Source organism: Trachemys scripta, chromosome 10, assembly GCF_013100865.1.
Source record: "Trachemys scripta elegans isolate TJP31775 chromosome 10, CAS_Tse_1.0, whole genome shotgun sequence".
Taxonomy (NCBI): Eukaryota; Metazoa; Chordata; order Testudines; family Emydidae; genus Trachemys; species Trachemys scripta.
In genome coordinates, this window is record NC_048307.1 from 7,623,553 (window position 1) to 7,641,839 (window position 18,287).

The 18,287-nt window shown below is 47.3% G+C and overlaps 1 protein-coding gene across 2 annotated transcripts; it reads left to right on the top strand.

Annotated features, from left to right (window-relative positions):
• The first annotated feature begins 963 nt into the window (after positions 1-963).
• FLCN (folliculin) lies at positions 964-18,287 on the top strand. 2 transcript variants are annotated; one of them, XM_034784137.1, is made up of 12 exons: positions 964-1,187; positions 2,076-2,354; positions 3,154-3,300; positions 5,252-5,473; positions 6,678-6,838; positions 7,690-7,781; positions 9,095-9,288; positions 12,155-12,268; positions 12,899-13,022; positions 14,383-14,514; positions 15,815-15,920; positions 16,849-17,050. In XM_034784137.1, the coding sequence occupies exons 2-12, from the start codon at positions 2,106-2,108 to the stop codon at positions 17,048-17,050; spliced, it is 1,743 nt and encodes a 580-aa protein (XP_034640028.1). In that variant the 5' UTR covers positions 964-1,187; positions 2,076-2,105. The 2 variants fall into 2 exon arrangements, with proteins under 2 accessions (XP_034640028.1, XP_034640030.1); XM_034784139.1 differs by lacking the exon at positions 964-1,187 and having other exon boundaries at positions 2,106-2,354; positions 16,849-18,287.

Genomic DNA, 18,287 nt, shown 5'->3' on the forward strand with positions numbered 1-18,287 from the left:
GTCAGGGTATTTATACTATAAGCCATGGACAGGGCCCAGGCTGTGAATTTTTGTTTATTGCCCGTGACCTGTCCCTGGCTTTTACTAAAAATACCCATGATGAAAGGGTAATGATGGGAAATCAACTTGAAATACTCCTTCCATTTATAGTAACCTGTAACATTCAAAAAATGAACCAGGTATCATGTTCTGTGCATTAACAATACAGTTGGCCAACAGCCACCCTTTAACTTTGTGAGGGCTGCATGTTGGAGGTACCTGGGTCAAAGTATAATTTTTAAAAAATGTTGTTTTAAAAAAAATCGTGATTGTTTTTACATAACTGGTCTAAGTTTGGCAGGGCGGGCACCCCGTTGTTCGTGGCCCAGGATACCCAATTCGTCTTCACCCGTTTCTCATGACTCCATAGCTCCAATATTTCTTCCAACCTGGAGGCCCCAGAGCTGGGAGGGGCAGCTGGTCCCCCCTCTCCCCCCTGCAGCAGCAGGTGACACCATGGGAACTATGATTCTCTAGATTTTTACCAATCAAATTACATCCACCCACCTTGAGCCAGCATTGCACCCAGACTGACCTGCACAGCGCCCCCATCTGGCCAACCCTGGGACTGGCCCCGCCCCGAGGCCCCCCCAGCGCATCGCAGCCCCGCCCACACGCACGAGTTGTGTATCACAGGCCAGCCCTGGTGGAGTGTACCATCTTCCTGCTGCTGTGGGGTGACGCTGCTTAAGACCAGAGCCCGAGCCCGGCACCGAGCCGGGCTGTTGCTCCCTCACCCCATCCCGGGCCTTGGCTGGCTTAACTCCGGTCTTCGCACTGCCCCGCCTGGCGTGAAAAGACACAGGGTCCTGGCTTCACAGTCCCACCCCCCCGGCTCGAAGAAATGGTTCATCCCACTGCCAGTGAGTCGGGGTGGCCTCGGACTGAACCATTGACATGTGAGAGGGGGAGACTAGAGGGGCCGCGGCTGGAAACACGGCAGCAGGAGGGAGACCGAGAAGTGCTACAGTCTGCCCGCGCCGCCCCGCTCCCACCGCCGCTCCCGCTTCCCGCCGGGCGAGTGCGCATGGTGCCGGCCCGGCAGCTGGATCGCTCCCCCTCCCGCGGGAATGGTGTTGGTTCGGGCCGTCAGTCAGTGTCAGGCGCCCTGAGGCACGGGACGGGAGGGGTCTCGGGGACGCTGCCGGGTGAGTGTCCAGCCCCCTCCCCTCGCTGGGGGGGGTCCCCGGGCCGGAGCCTCCCCACCGGTGCCGCGGGGAGGGAGTCGGGTCCGGTCCTAGCGGGGGGGGTTAGGCCAGGTCTCTGCTGGGGGGCAGGTGTCCCGGGGGGGGGGGCTCCCGTCCGGTGCCTCAGGGCGCCTGACACTGACTGACGGCCCGAACCAACACCATTGGGGGGGGGGGGGGGGGGGTCCGGCGGGGGGGGCGGCGGCGGGGGCGGGCGCGGGGGGGGGGAGGTGGATTAGGCCAGGTCTCTGCTGGGGGGCAGGTGTCCCCATGGGGGTGGGAGTTGTCAGGCCAGGTCCTAGTGTGGGCAGGCAGGGGGTCAGGCAGGTTCTGGGGGGGAGGGGAAGGGCTCCCCATGGGTAGGTCAGGCCAGGTCCCAGCAGGGGAGAGGGAGTTGCCCTCATGTGGGGAGTTGGGGGTCAGGCTAGGGGACAGGTGCCCCCATGAGTAGCCTAGACTGGCTCCCGGGACAGAGAAGTTGGGTGCTGGCGGGGGAGGGGGGCTGATTCCCTTCTCGTCCTTAGAAGTGTTTCTGCAGGTCCGGGCTGAGGCAGGGGGCAGTGTGGGGAAGCCCCCCTGGGTTGGACCCTCCACTGCCTTGGCCCTGCCCTGCCCAGGTCTGAGAATCCTGCACTAGACTCGCTCACTTGCCTAGAGAGAAAAGAGCCCAGCTGAGAGCTGTGACTTGCAGCCTGCACGGCCCCTTCGGAAGTGACCTGACCGCAGAGCTGAACCTGACTCCAAGCTTCTCCGGAGTGGAAAGATCCGGGCTGGTGCCGATTGGAATGGGGGAATATTTTGGTTTCTGTTTATTATACTGATATTGGGTCCTTCCTCCCTCACCTGCAGGAGAGCTGAGGACCCAGCTAAGCTATCACGATGAACGCCATTGTTGCCCTCTGTCATTTCTGTGAGCTCCATGGCCCTCGCACCCTCTTTTGTACAGAGGTGCTGCATTCGCCACTTCCTCAGGGCGCAGGGAATGGAGACAGCCCTGGGCAAAGTGAGCAGGCAGAAGACGAAGAAGGTGGCATTCAGATGAGCAGCAGGATCCGCTCGCACAGCCCAGCGGAAGGTGCTAGTGCTGACTCTAGTAGTCCAGGGCCAAAGAAGTCAGATATGTGTGAGGTGTGTATATGGACACCCTGTGTCTTTTGCTGAACTAATGGGCTTTGGGATTCTCAATGATGGGCATGTTATTGTTTGGGAGAAAAAATAGTGCGCGGAAAATGGCTTATACTTGCACAGTGCCAGTAACAACAAAGGATCCCGAAACCCTTATAAACTCTAGATTAGATTAGAATTGTTTTGCACACCACTGATGTGCAGCCATCCGTGTAGTTAAAGCCTGACCATCGATTAACAGCAGCAACACTTACGTCAAATTATAAAACAGGACATGGAAAAAATTCTGTATCCAGTTAAAATTGTAGGGAAGATGTATTCACCCGTGTGTCTGTCCGTCCCCATTGGTGCTCTTCCACTTAACTGTTGGTACCTTTTTTATTCAGCTATTCCTAGTGTGCTTTGTTTCTCTCAAGTGGTGACAGATTTCAGTATGTTAGTGGATTTACAGTTGCTTCCACCATCAGCTGAATTTGGCCAGTTGTGTAGCCAGCGTCAAATACAAAATCCAGCGAGGGAGTGAGTTGTGAAAGAGGCTGTAGGAGAGGAAGGATGGTCCAGTGGTTAGGACTTAGGGGACCTGGATTCAAGTCCCTGCTGTGCCACAGACTTCCTGACAATGAGTGAGTCACTCAGCCTCTTGGTGCCTCAGTTCCCCCGCTGTAAATACTTTCCTATCTCCCTGGGGTGTTGTGAGGATACCTATGCCGAAGATTTAGTCATTCAGGTGCTGTGGTAATGGGGCCTACGTATCGTTGTGTCCTACTTTACTATTGGATTTTCCTTTTCTTTCTGTGGTCAGGGTTGCCGCTCTCTTGCAGCAGGACACCCTGGATATGTCAGCCATGACACAGAGACATCAATCAAATATGTCAGCCACCAGCACCCAAACCATCCGCAGTTGTTCAGCATTGTGCGTCAGGCCTGTGTCCGCAGCTTGAGTTGTGAGGCAAGTGATATGAAATGCAGGAAGAAAATCTGTGTATAAACGTGTATGTTGTTTCTGATCTAAGACTCTACTTCACTGATGTCAACCCCTCCACAGCCACAGGAAGGGGTTGGAGATGGAAGGCAAGGCAAGACACTGGGTCTCAGTATTTGGCAGGAATTTTTAAAGGTGACTGCAAAAGAAAAAAATACTTGTCTCTGCCCTTTATGATGCATAAAGAAGGCCTGAAAGGTTTTTTATATAAAGTTTCAGTCATTTCAAAGCTATGATGAATTAATTTTTAATTTTCATCATCTGCTCACCTCGAATGCTCTCTAGCATAAGTGTTTTAGCATACATGTTAACTAATGTTCCACCTTTATATCTAGCTGTGACACTTTTGAGTACATTTCCCACACCTGAAGAAGAGCTCTGTGTAGTTCAGTGTCACCAACCGGTTGATCATAATCTCCTTCCTTAGAGGTTTTTAAGGTCAGGCTTGACAAAGCCCTGGCTGGGATGATTTAGTTGGGGATTGGTCCTGCTTTGAGCAGGGGGTTGGACTAGATGACCTCCTGAGGTCCCTTCCAACCCTAATAGTCTATGATTCTATGACTGGGAGATCCTCTAGGATTGACCAGTTGATTGCGATCTCCGGTGGCTGCCACTAAGACAGACTCCCTGCCTACCCTGGCCTCATGCTGCTCTCGGAAGTGGCCAGTGCAGGGCCGCGGGGGAAGGGGGTCTCCCTTTGCGCCCCAGCCCTAACCCCCCTGAGCCAGCACCCTATACCCCCTCCTTCACCCCAACACTCTCCCCCAGCTCGGAGCCTCCTCCCGCACCCAAACTCCTAGAGCTTGCACCCCTCACCCTCTCTTGCCCCCTAAACCGCTGCCCCAGGCTCAGCCCAGATCCCCCTCCCACACTGCAAATCCCTCGGTGCCAGCCCAGAGCCCCCACCCCCTCCTGAACCCCAACCCCCTGCCCCAGCCCAATGAAAGTGAGGGGGCGGGGAGAGCGAGCGATGGGGGGGGGCGCGGGATGGAGTGAGTGGGGTGGGGCTTTTGGGAAGGGGAAGGGGCGGGGTAGATCCTAGGTTGCCCTTAAATTCAAAAAGTGATCATAGAGATCATAGAATATCAGGGTTGGAAGGGACCTCAGGAGATCATCTAGTCCAACCCCCTGCTCAAAGCAGGACCAATCCCCAATTTCCCCCACCCCTGATCCCTAAATGACCCCCTCAAGGATTGAACTCACAACCCTGGGTTTAGCAGGCCAATGCTCAAACCACTGAGTGATCTTGGGCATAAAAAGGTTGGAGACCACTGGTGTAGTTTAAAGGCTTGTCTCTTTCACCAACAGAAGTTGGTCCAGTAAGAGAGATTACCTCACCCACTTTGTCCCTCCATCATCTGATCTGTTACTGGAGAGAACCTTTGCTAATGTTGGGATGCCTACTCTTCACCTGAAGCAAAGGCACTTGTGATCTCAGAGCTGTGTTTTCACTTTCTTGTATTTGCCCCTATTTATTTTACTTATTTATTTCCAAAATAAGCCACCTCCGTAGTAATGTTGCAGGCTGTTGCTCGGTATCAGTAAATGTTGTTTTTGACCTTTGTGGACCGATAACTTACGAACTTACACAGCCTCTTACAAAAGGAGGGAAAACCTTACAGAAGTTGAGATTGCCCCAGCTCATGTATCCATTTCATTGATTTTGCTGTAGCAGAATACAGCGGCATTCTTAAGTTCCAGTTAACCTGAAGGTTGTGCCAGGTACATGGGGCAGCAGCGGAGATGTTTGGCTCCATCTATCAGACCTTATATGTTGGGTGGCACTCCTGAAAGGGCTGCCCATGCCTCAGCAGGCAATACCCTAACAAGTGGGAAAGCTTTGCTTGAAGAGCTCGACATAATTTCAGTTAAGTGATGTGCTGAGCCAGTGTGTTCTATTATGTCCGTTTCCCACCAGGTCTGCCCGGGACGTGAAGGCCCTATCTTCTTTGGGGATGAGCAGCATGGCTTTGTGTTCAGCCACACCTTCTTCATCAAGGACAGCCTGGCGCGTGGCTTCCAGCGCTGGTACAGCATCATCACTATTATGATGGACCGGATCTATCTCATCAACTCCTGGCCTTTCCTGCTGGTGAAGATCCGAGGCATCATTGACGAGCTTCAGGGAAAAGCGCTCAAGGTGGGTCTGCTCGAGAGAGAACACAAATACAGGTGAGAGAAAGAAGGCTAAGTTGATGGGCGTGTTCAACAGTTTGGGAGAGAAGTAAAGAGTAATGTACGCAACTAGAGCTGTAAGGGAAATTTAGGTGGTGATGTTGGGATTAAGGGGCACATAGGGATGGATCCATGCTTTGGATGCCTCAGGAGGAAAGACACATCTTCTTGATCCCATCTCTTTTGTTGCCCTATAAGAAGGGGTTGAAGTGTGGGGGGGGAGGGGAATTGTGGTATACCTCCAAGCTCTGCCCACAAAATAAACTTGCCTCATGTGAGACATTGGAATGAGGGCCACTCATGGTAGACTGTGCAGATGTTCAAAATATGATTGTGCAGCACTCAGATTCCGCTTGGTTCCTTCTTGGTGGGGCTTAACTATGCCTAGAGGCTCTGCTAGGTTTCTTAGGCTTGGCTGCTTCCAGATTGGGGCAGGCAAAATAGCTCCCAAATGCCACCCACTTGTGGCACCGAAGTGTGGTGTCTCCCACAGGAAATTGGGCAGATCTTTTCTTCTCTCTTTCTGACATGTTAACGTTAATCATAATCGCTGGGTATCTGAGATAACGCCTCTTGGAAATGAATGGGGCAGTTCACATCCTTCAGAGCTATAGTAAATTTTCTAAATCACTTAAGTGCTTTAGGCTCCCAAATCCAACTTTCAAAAGTGCCTAAGTCCCATTTGAAATCTGTGGGACAAGGTGCTTTTGAAAATTGTACCCCCAGTTGCTGCATACTTAGACATTTCTACATCTGTTAAACTCTGTTTTGAGGTTTCTTCACAACCATAAATGTTAGAGACTTACTTTTTATTTTTTTCCATTTGTTTCTTTCTTTTAAAGCTGAGGTTCTGGAGAATAAAATAGCAGCTTGAGAGAGGTGCCGGTGTGGTAAACTGCCATATACCAGCCCAATCAAGCCTTGTCTGTGATAATGTCATTCCTTCTCCGTCTTTCCTGGATCTAAAGGGAAATTTTTCAATTTGTCCATCCTTCTGGTGGGAAAAGAGGCACAGAGCAATGGACCAAGAATTGCCAGCTTGATTCTGTAGCTGATGGGAAATAGGGTTTTATTCCATGTTAACAAGGTGCATCTGCCTAGTTGTTCCACTGTGTCATATTTACTTAAAGACAGAGGACAACAGAAAAGACATTTATTTTGTAACTCAGGTGTTTGAAGCTGAGCAGTATGGGTGCCCGCAGCGAGCCCAGCGCATGAATACGGCCTTCACCCCCTTCCTGCACCAGAGGAATGGTAATGCAGCCCGTTCCCTGACATCGCTGACCAACGATGACAACCTGTGGGCATGTCTGCACACCTCCTTTGCTTGGTAATGTCCTCTATGTCTCTGGGGCCTATACCATCTGTTGGAATAACAGAGACATTTCCCAGCATCCTAGAATAGTGGGGACATGGAGTGAGCATCTAAGTTGTTGGTATGCCAGTACTATGTGGGGCTCTATCCCAAGAGTTAGCAGGGACTGGGCATGTTGATGCAGCAGCCTTCTTGGTCCCTTGCTTTACCTATCGCTCTACAGCAGATGTTCCGGCCGACTCAGGAGCACACTGACAGGCTGCAGTGGGAATCATGTTTATTAGCCTTTCGGATCTAGAGGGAGAGGCTCTGCAAAGCGTCAGACAAAAGTGGAAGGAGGAAATAGAGCCCTTCTTTCCCACCCCATCCCGCACCTAACTTGTGACAATAGTAACTCTGTTGTGTTGAACAGTCTAACTCTGCCATGCCCTGGTACCTTGTGCTATACAGTACAAGATGTTTTACCCTGCCAAATGGATGTGCATTGGTGAAATTTCACAGTAAGCTATGTCAATGCCAGACTCGACATCAGACTCCTCTGGAGAGATGCTGTGGAGAGTGGCGTACTCCTGGAGATGTGATGGTTTTGGGTTTTTTTAGGAGGGGTATAATAGGCTGGCATGCTGCAGTAACATACTTTCTTTCCAATGCCCTTGGGTGCCCCAGTCCATTGTGAAAAGTTTTAGTAGTTACAAAATGGGGAATTGAAGGAAAGCTCAAATGAGCTACATCTCAGTGGTAGCCTGATTCTTGGTAAGCTTACTCTGCCAGGTTTCATGCTGACAGCTCTGCCCCCAGCAAGCAGGCTTGATGAATGCTGATTTTTTTTCCCTCCTCCCCTCCCCTCTCACTCTTCACTTCTGCAGGCTTTTGAAAGCCTGTGGCAGCCGACTCACGGAGAAGCTTCTGGAGGGAGCTCCCACAGAGGACACCCTAGTTCAGATGGAAAAACTTGCAGGTGAGTCTCCAAGCTTCTAGAGCAGGGAGAGCATTTCAGAATGCTTTGGATGGGAAAACTGTGAACATCTGCTCATTGCATCCACAGCATAAGTACTGTTTGCCTCTGTCATCCTGTGATACAACTTGCCTAATAGTATCAGAGGGGTAGCCGTGTTAGTCTGAATCTGTAAAAAGCAACAGAGGGTCCTGTGGCACCTTTGAGACTAACAGAAGTACTGGGAGCATAAGCTTTCGTGGGTAAGAACCTCACTTCTTCAGATGCAAGANGTGAATAGTAGGAAAGGGGAAAGCCTCATGTCACGCAATAGTAACCTCTCTTGGCCAGCCAGACACATTAGGTACATCCCAGCTAAGAGGTACAGATATCATGGTAATGCGAGCCCAATATGCAAATAATGAATGTACACAGGGAGACCTTAACCCTCCACAGGACTTATTTTCACATCAGATTTCTTTCCACATGGGAGGACATGAGTCATTAGGCAAGTTGCAACAGAGGGTCCTGTGGCACCTTTGAGACTAACAGAAGTATTGGGAGCATAAGCTTTCGTGGGTAAGAACCTCACTTCTTGCATCTGAAGAAGTGAGGTTCTTACCCACGAAAGCTTATGCTCCCAGTACTTCTGTTAGTCTCAAAGGTGCCACAGGACCCTCTGTTGCAACTTGCCTAATGACTCATGTCCTCCCATGTGGAAAGAAATCTGATGTGAAAATAAGTCCTGTGGAGGGTTAAGGTCTCCCTGTGTACATTCATTATTTGCATATTGGGCTCGCATTACCATGATATCTGTACCTCTTAGCTGGGATGTACCTAATGTGTCTGGCTGGCCAAGAGAGGTTACTATTGCGTGACATGAGGCTTTCCCCTTTCCTACTATTCACAAACTTCCTAAATATGTAGAAACAGGGATTTCCCACACTGATTTAATTCATCAGTCCATCTACTCAAGTGTCTGCATAGTCTGCCTCAAGGAGCAGCTGGTCCCTTCAAAGGAAGGATACAGAAAGCTCCATAATGTATTTGGCCAATTGTGCAGTGTTCTATCTGGGGAGAACACCAAAGAGTCAGGAAGTAAGTTGTCTTTTTTTTTGCACTGAAGCATGAGGTTTGATTACTTATTACCTTAGCTTGCATAATAAGCTGCAAATACTACTATCATGAAAAGGCCCACCCATTTCTCCCCTCCCTCCCAAAACTGGCCATAGCGAGTCAAGTGTGAAACGATATTAGATGATGTTCAGAAGTTGAACCCTGGGGCAGTTGTTGTATCTGGAGGGAACATAACAAATGATCTTTCTCTTCTCTTGGAGACCTGAAAGAAGAGTCAGAAGGCTGGGATGGCTCAGAGGGAGAAGAAGAGAAGCCTTCTGCCCAGCCAGATGTTGTAGAAGGGCGGGAGCTAACTAAATGCCCAACAGACACATCTCTGATGTCAGATTGCAGCAGCTGGAATGTAGCTTCCAGAAGGCTGTCCATCTTCAGGTCCCTCAGGCACATGAGACAGGTAGGAAAGGAGGACTGGAGCCTTTGGCTGAGTGCTTTCTGATCTATGCGCTGGCAAAGCCTTTTTCCAGAAGAGAATGGCTACTTACAGCCATGTTTTGTTTTTTACACACACATGCTTTTCTTCTGGGGTCTAAACTCAGTTTTTCTTTCCTGGTACCTGTTTTATCTACCTCTGAATGTCAGCAATTCTTTTCAAACAGGAGTCAGCAAAGAACTTGAAAACTGTGTGGCATCTGAAGCATGGGGGGGGTGTCACGATTATAAGGTGAACTGCATTTCTAACTCCTCTTGGTCTGAGTGCGTCCACTCTAGGTCTCCAGCATCTAGCCGTCACTTGTCTTTCAGGGAGGAATTGCGCTATTCTCTCACAGATCAGGCCCTGAGTTGCAGTCCCCTATGTGTCAGGTATGATTTACCTCAGCAGGCCTGATTTATGTCCAGCCCTGCACTTCTGTTCCCTCTGAGAGCCATGACAGTGGTTTAATACAGCGACAAACCAACCTCTTTAGAGCAAAGTATTCTTTAGTTTAAAACAAAAACATTTAAGAGAAAAGCCCTCTGAAAAATTATAAAGCAGACTGTAGGTATGTCTAGCTTTTCCCTCAGGCTTCCCAGAATCTGGGAAGGCCTGATTTCTTTAGATCCCCTCCCCCCACGCCCCCCCGAGTCTCTCTGTCTGTCAGCCTGTCTCCCTGAGAGAGGCTCTTGAATGTAGACTGTTTCTCTAGCCTCCCAGCCTGGCAAGACAAGGCTCATAACTCATTGGGGACAGGATCCTCGAAGCTCACAGCTTGCCCCTTTGTCTTCCAGGCATATGCTTAGTGCTGCTTGTCTAGGACTATTGTGGGGCTTTCCTGTTTGTGCTTCCACAGCCCCCGCTTAAGTTAGATCAATACATTCATAGAAGAAATTCTAATAACCCTCCATAGTTGTACAGAAACTTTAGTTCACTGATCAGGTCACTTACAATGGTATGAATATTGTTTGTCGATTAACACACAGCTCTCCACACCTGTCAAAGTTGGCAAACGGGGCAATGGTAACGGGGGTTTGGCATTTTCATCCCCAGACCAGTAGTATGAACACAGCACAGGTCAGTAGTGACTGAAAGTTGTCATGTATTGGCAGTTTGGCCTGTATGAAATGTTAGGTCTCAGTCCTGTTCCAAATGAGCAAGTGTCTGTCTTGCCCAAACCACCAGCACAGTTGGCATGGATTGGCCCACTTGTTGACCGCCTCAGCTGAGAGACCAAGGAGTGCGTGAGTGGCCCTGGGAACTGAGCTGTTCTCTTACCTGTGGTTAGAACTGAATTTCATCCTAGGTTGTGGTCAGGAATGTTGGCAGGGAAGTATGTGCAACTGTGCTTGCTCTGAGACAGCAGGCTGAAGTCATGCTGTGATGATTGGGCCTATAAATTGACCCTAACTATGAGTGCAACAGTAAAAAGTGAGTGAAAGTTTGTAAAATGTCGCAATAACCTATAACACCAAATGTTGGTGGGAAAAGGGGCAAAAGGGAGACTCAATCCAAATCAAAAGGCCTACTGAAATAATTCAAGGACTGTGTTAAAATGTGCCTGGCAAAATGTGGGAGCAGAAATCAATGGACTAGAATTGGTGTGTCAGAAATTAGTCCTAATAGCTGAACAAAATAATGAGGGGATTGGCTGTTCCACCCATTGGTTTTTTGGTGCTCTTAAAAAGAAAGATGTTTCGGGGAAATTAGCAGAAGAAAAAGCTGTCTGACAACAACCGCTGCAGTCAGTTTTACTAGCATGGCTGCCACTGTCTCCTGGGATCCCCGGATCTACCGTAACACCACTGGGCCGTTGGTGTTCTGATCCCAAAAGACCTGACCAGAGTGGGCCAGAGAGAGGAACGCAGATGCCATCATCACTTCCACTGGCTCCAGCTGACTCCCAAACACCCCCTGCGGTGTGAGACTTTGTCTCCCCTCACTCCTTGTGTGTCCTTTTTCCTTCCTCGTCTCATTTCTTTCCTATCCCTCTCCTCTTGCGTTCTGATTAATAAAAGCCTGGCTAAGACTGCAACACAGGTCTCCGAGTGGCTGATAAGACTGTGTGCTGTGCCGGTTATTTTCCAGCAATGAGATTGCAAGTGAAAGTCAACACCAGAGGCTGAAGCTTCATTTTCTATTTGTGGTGTTCTCTTCTTTCCCCTTTTGTGTAGATTTCTCTTGTTTTGTCTTCTAGGAAGCAAAAGGAGACGTTGACAACAGCAATAACAACAACTCCAGCCCATAACTAACTACCTCCTCTCCCCTCCACCCTCTGCAAAAGACAGTTATCACCATTTTTAATACTATCTAAAAGACTGTCAAACAAGGGTTTTTTTCCTTCTAAAGGCACTTTGCAGTGAAAGAGAGAACAATGGATATTGTTAAAATAAAGCCTTACTTAACACTTTACATTTCAAGTCCTTTAACTGTTTTCCTTCCTTTCTGTATCTTTAATGAAGGTTAAAAATTACTTTTAATCGTGTGTTTGGTATGGCATTAAGCAGGCTGAGGTCTCTGTATACCAAACCCTGAACCTTATTTCCAACTGTTTAATGTTGGACAGAGACAGGGTCATATTAACACCTTTAACTCTGAGCCCATATATTCCATCTAAATTAATACAAGATCCCCACCAGGCTGTCAGTCTAGCATCTTTCACCAACACTAAAATACATATTTAGACTTGTGCTGTATGCAGTAGACTTCGGTAATAGTTCACTAGCATTTCCAATATGTAATCAGTAACATGGCTAGAAGGCTGCTTTGTAGACATGCTTGTGGTGGATTAAAATGGTGAAGGAAAGTAGTAAAATATCCAAGTAAACTCAGGATTATCTTGTTTCAGGTCCTGGGGGCATCAGCTTTCCGCATGCTGGCATGGCACGTATTAATGGGGAACCAGGTCATCTGGAAAGCACGAGATGCAGATCTCGTCCAGTCTGCCTTTGACATCCTACGGGTAAGAACTTGTTTCTTCATCTCCCTGTTGCATCTTCTTGCATAGTTGTTTAATAGTTTAGGCCCTCAAATTGACCTGCCTCTTAAAATATAATCTGGTGGGGAATGTGCTCCAAATTCTATTAGAGTTTAAAACAAAAAATGCTGTTTTTATTACCAAAACTTTAAATTAAAAAAACCCAGCACTTCTATTGTTTATGTAGGGCCTGTGGTAATTAGTGTCTTGCTATTGTGTAACAACCAGCAGCAAGAGAACCGATCTCTTTGAAATAATCAGGCTTCTTCTGAGCAATGAAGGAAACATCACCGAGTAGAACTGAAAAAGAGGGTACTACCTCTCTTTCCAAGGGTTTCTAGGAGACTTTTTCCCCTTTGAAGACTCCATATTGCAGCCCTTCAGCCTCTAAGCCAAGGAGGGCTGGGAGTGGTTCCCTGCTCAGCATTGTATTGTCCGAAGGGAGTCTCTCAAGCCAAGTGAGATACTTCCATCTCCCAGAATCAGTGCAAGCTGCCTTAGCAGCCCTCTGAGGTGCCCCTAGCCTGACAAGTGAGACAGAAACTTGGACGTGAACCTGGGCCCATATCTATTTAGTTCTAAAGCTTCTCTTGCCGTATTTGTTTCCTTCTGCAGACCATGCTGCCTGTAGGCTGTGTTCGGATTATCCCCTACAGTGACCGCTATGAGGAGGCATATCGGTGTAACTTCCTGGGGCTCAGTCCCCATGTGCATATCCCACCCCACATACTGTCATCTGGTAAGAGCCTGCTCCTGAACCAGCTCCTCTCCCTGTTGTCCATGTTAAAGAAAATACCTTGTGAAGGCAAAGAGTTATCAACTAAAGCCCAGCATCCTTGAATGAGCTAGAACCAGTGCCCCTTTGTGCTGTTTTCCAAGTGACCTTATCCGGTCTGTTGCTGAGGGACATTGCATGATCATTGCTTGCAGTGGGCTCAATGACTAGAAATCCCAGTTCCTGGTTAATAAGAGGCTAATACTGCTGTATATGGACCAAACACTGCAGCCCGCCAGAGTGGCACTCAGTTCATATGCACACACACAAATCTGTGACAATCTGCTGTGTGTGGTGGGTTTGTGTGAGACATTAACCTAGAGGTGTTCTAAACTTTCTGAGGGCTATGTCAGCCTTTCTGAATGGGGGTCCTAAACAAGTACAGCAACAGTATGGGCCCAATCCAACTGCCACTCAAGTCAAATGGAGTCTTTCCATTGGCTTCAATGGAAGTTCGATCAGAGCCTTAGTGAGCAAAAGGTTTAAAGGATGGAGAACGGAATAAAGTCTTGCCCAGATCTGGGTGTGGGTTTTTACTATAAATTAATTCTTTTTACAGCGGGGGTGCAGGTGGTTGCTATTATATTTCCAAGATGTATTAAGTTAACATCAGCAAGCCAGAGAGCTCCCCAGCCAACTCTTTTAGGACTCTTAGGTGCAAGTTATCTGGACCTGCTGATTTTAAAAATGCTTACCTAGGTAGATGTTTAACATCCTCCTTCATTACTAATGGACAGGAAAGTACTTTATCATCCCCATATGATGCGATTATATTATCCTGCTTCTTTCCGAATACAGAACAGAAATATGTATTAAATGCTTCTGCCTTTTTTGCATTATTAACAATGTTACCATTTCCATCTAGTAATGTTATGCCACTGAAAGGATTTCTTTTGTTCCTAATATAGTTTTAAAACTTCTTCTTATTGTCTTTAGCCCTGCAGCCATATTTCCCCTTGATGTCTTTAGCTTTTTTACATTTCATAATTTCTGATTTATATCGATTGCCATCTAGATTTGTTATATTTCAAATTGCTGCCTTCACTTCGTCAGTGAAGCAAATGGGCTTTTAGCCAAGGTTGTCCTCTTTCTTGAATGTGGAAGCATGATTATTTGGCCATCTAATACATTCTTCTCAAAGAACTCCCAATTTTCATTCACATTTTTGCAGTCTAAACTTTTCCTCCTGATCAGTTTCGCTCACAATTTCCCTCCACTTTGGGGAAATTAGCCCTTCTGAAGCACAGAGTATTTTTATTTTGATATATTATTTTTCATAGAGATTGTTGGTTTTAATGTGCTGGGGGGTTTATCATCACTCTAGAATTTGCTGTCATTGTGGAAGTCCGCACTGCCACCCGGTGCAGCCTCTACCCAGTCCTGTTTGATGATGAGCAGCCCCTCAGCAAGTACGAGTTTGTGGTCACCAGTGGGAGCCCTGTGGCAGCAGACCGAGGTGGGTGCTTTGGAAAGGTGGAACTCTGTCAGGAGAGGCCTAGGCCATTGTGGCCGGAACAGAATCTCTATCTGTAGCTGTTAGCATTCTTTCATCAGCATTTGGCTGTGTGGGCTTATTCTTGTGTTCTGGCTGCTAAGAGAGTCTGTATGCAAGGCCATGTCAGTACACAAATATGGTCTTGGAGAACTCGGTTTTCTCTAGATAAGCAGGCTGTTAAAATGCTGTTAATTAATTATATAGGATTTGCCATAGTAGCTCAGCAGGTTGTCTAATATTCTTCAGAGAAGAGGAAGAATCTTCTATAACTCCCCTGGCCTACACTAATGTATCTACGGAGATACTGTCCTGATCCATGGTGAACACTCTGCGCTCTGAAACATGTCATTTCCCTTACCTCATGCGAGTGTAGTCTAATCTGCTAGTCAGCCAGATAACGATAAAATGATCTAGCTCCAGTATCTGATACTGACTTCCTGTGACTGTGAACTACAAGGACTAAATTCAGCTTTACCTGGTTTTTAAAAAAGTGCCTAATACTCCCATGCTGAGAGCTTAATTTTACCTACAAACTACTCTTTCCAAGTGGGCCCAGTCATTTGGACTGGGTATGACCCCAATGCACTTTTGTAGACCGTGCATTCAGTATTTTCAGAGCAGTCCTTTTTCAATTGAGAAGAGCTATTTTCATAGGCTCTAAGAGTAGGCACATGACTGATCCCCTCTCTCCTCTCATCACTCCTTTACGGATGTGGGTGTAAGAAAGCTAAAACAGGGATTTCTCAACAGCACTGCAGAAGAAAACTGTACTGCGTTCCAGAAGTTGCAGGTCCCCAGCTATGGTTGGAGGATCCTACTAGTATATGTACAATTCCATACGGCTTCTTTGAGAACATTGGTTCTATTGTGGAAGGCGACGGAGCAGCTGCAGCTGAGGGCTGTTATCTTTCCTCTTGTAACATCCATGAATTTCTTCTTGGCTCAAGAAGGGATTTGGGTTGATTAGTCACTTAAGAACCCTGCCTCCACTGAGATGAGCTTTGCTGCCATTGTTCAATGCTCTGGCTCTGTTCTGAGGGAGGTTACTACTTTAATGCACCGAATCAGAGCAGTGGTGAAAAGTGCATGCAGATGAATGCTCTGGAACTAGAGTTGAAAGGGGCCAGAGGCATTCTGTGCGCCTGAGCTGTAGTCCACTGAGCCCTAGACAAGCGTAGGCATCCCATGTTAATGGTTGATAAAGGCATTAAAAGTGGATGATCTGTTGTTCCTCTTGTGACCCTTCTCCCTGTGCTTGCAGTTGGCCCTACTATCTTGAACAAGATCGAAGCTGCTCTGACTAATCAGAATCTTTCTGTAGACGTTGTGGATCAGTGCCTTGTCTGCCTGAAGGAGGAGTGGATGAAGTAAGAGGCAACTGCTTTGTTTCTGTGAAACAGCTTTAGATATTTGTTAGTGTAATCCCATCAAGATTCTCCAAAGGGTTTTCCGGAGACACTGGTGGGATAACCAACTTGATGTTCATCACTTTATATAGGACCAGTTAGTAGCCAGTTGACCTTTTGATGTTAGTTTTGAGCCCCGCTCTCTGGAGAGCAGTATGATCTGAGCACAGAACTGGGAGCTAGGGAGCCCTAGTTCTAATCCTAGGTTTGATACTACTCCCTCGGTGGCCTTGGGCAAGTCTCTTTTAACCTCTGTGCCTCAATCTCCCCAGTTGTGATGCTTGTCTACAAGACCAATCTTGCTTACCTTCCAAAAGTGTCAGGAGAATTCAAGAGCTGTCTCCATTTTCAAAGCACTTTGCAAATGTATATTGGGCTCTGAATGTCCACTAAGATCTACAGCAGGTACTGTGCCAAACAGATAACATGGTGCTGTCCACAGGCGCTGCATGTGAAGGCACAAGTGGTTACAGTGGAAGACCGAACAATTGGGTGAAATAATTCATGGCACTAGTGTGGTTTTTAGCATGATTTGAAAGCTAGGAGGGAGTTGGATGCCCACATTCAGTGGGAGGCTGTTCCAAGTGTGCTGGGTGGCTTGGAGGAAGGCATAAAGGCTAAAATGGGAAAGAAGGCAAAGGGAAAATTCAGAACTGCTAAGTATTATCAGGGCTGGAAGTGGCTAATAATTATGTCCAATTCCTTTTTCCAAACCTCTGAGCACAAGAGGAGCTCCTTTTGGGATGTTCCTCTTGATGCTTCATTAGCATCTTGTTGCACAGAATGGGATATTGGGTACGAAAGAAACTTACAGTGCTGCCTATGCCTATATCTCAAACATAATGTGTACTAATGCATCGCTAGTGACAGGAATTTTTTGTTTCTGCAGTAAAGTGAAGGTCCTCTTTAAATTCACCAAAGTGGACAGTCGACCCAAGGAGGACACTCAAAAACTGCTGAGCATTCTGGGGGCGGCTGAGGAAGACAATGTCAAGCTCCTCAAGTTCTGGATGACTGGCCTGAGCAAGACATACAAGTCGCACCTGATGTCGACGGTCCGCAGCCCAACCTCTTCAGAGTCTCGGAACTAACCAGGAATGCCTAGCCTCACTTGCTGCCTTCGAATACATGCAAGGAACCGAGAGAGTTTTCTTTGAGCCTTCAGCATGTGCATCATGTGAATAGTGAAACACCATTCAACCTCTTACTGCCCTCAGACTAACTCTAAGAGTTCTAGTTTTAGTCTTTTGAATTGCTGTGAGACTGTGCGCCTAAGAGTGCATGTAATTAGGGCAGCGCTCTGCCTCCAGATAGAGCTCTGGACTCCCAACTCCATTCTGAACCTAGCCTGCAAATTTGAAGTCTAATTCAATGTAACTCAAGGAACCAGAGTAAACCAGTCAGTGCCCTCGTGCCAGCCTTAACACTAACGGGGTGACAGAACTCCTGCAACTCTGGACTTTATCTTGGATGTTGCCATAAATAGACGTCTTGATGTTTGGGACTCCAGAGACGCAAAAACAATTTGTACATAATCTCTGTAGGTCCCACCTAACATCTCCATAGATTAGGGGGGCAAAGAAGCAACAAAAAATCTTAGGTCATGTGACTGGTTACTACATCTTAACCTTAGTTATGGATCACTCCTATCATTACTTTTTAAAACCACTTCGTCCTCAGTAGATTTGGCTGGATCTGAAGAACTTCATGACTTATGCTACAACAGAGAATTGCGGAGGACTCTTATTTGATTTGTCATTCCATCTTCTTAATAGCCTAACTTCAAAACTACGCTTTAGGTTTGGTCCAGAAATCTGCTACTGTCCAAAATTGTAAGTGACACAGGGATCGTCTCAAAGCGCACACTGAATGATGATGTGTAGGCAAAGTTCCTTTTATTTTTTGTTTAAGGATGTAAGACCAAGCAGAGAGGGTACTTTATCCTGAACAAGCTCTTCTGACCTTTCTCCTCCCCTCAGAAGTGCTTTACTGCTCTCTGTATCCTAACCTTCCAGCTAGTGTATGGTTAAGCAGGAAACAGCCAGTTTACAGAATCTCCCTCGCTGTGAAACCCTGAAGGAGCCAGTTTGAAGTCCTAACAGTCTGCCAATACCATGGCAAGGAGAGCATGCACCAGAAGAGCAGCACCATCTGTGCATCTTTTAGCTACTGACTTTGGCTCTTAGTGAACATCTTACTGTAAAGGAATTACTGTATTTCTGATTTTATCCTAGGTTATTGTTGGAAATCTTGACAGGACGATAGAAATTAAAAATAAAAAAGGCAAAGGAAGTGTGTTGTAATTCCATTGAACCCACGTGTTCGCAT

Coding starts and splice junctions, on each gene's coding strand:
- FLCN (XM_034784137.1), top strand. CDS start 2,106: ATGAACGCCATTGTTGCCCTCTGTCATTTCTGTGAGCTCCATGGCCCT. Junction 5,474..6,677: donor TTCAGGGAAAAGCGCTCAAG/GTGGGTCTGCTC, acceptor TTTGTAACTCAG/GTGTTTGAAGCTGAGCAGTA. Junction 9,289..12,154: donor CCCTCAGGCACATGAGACAG/GTAGGAAAGGAG, acceptor ATCTTGTTTCAG/GTCCTGGGGGCATCAGCTTT.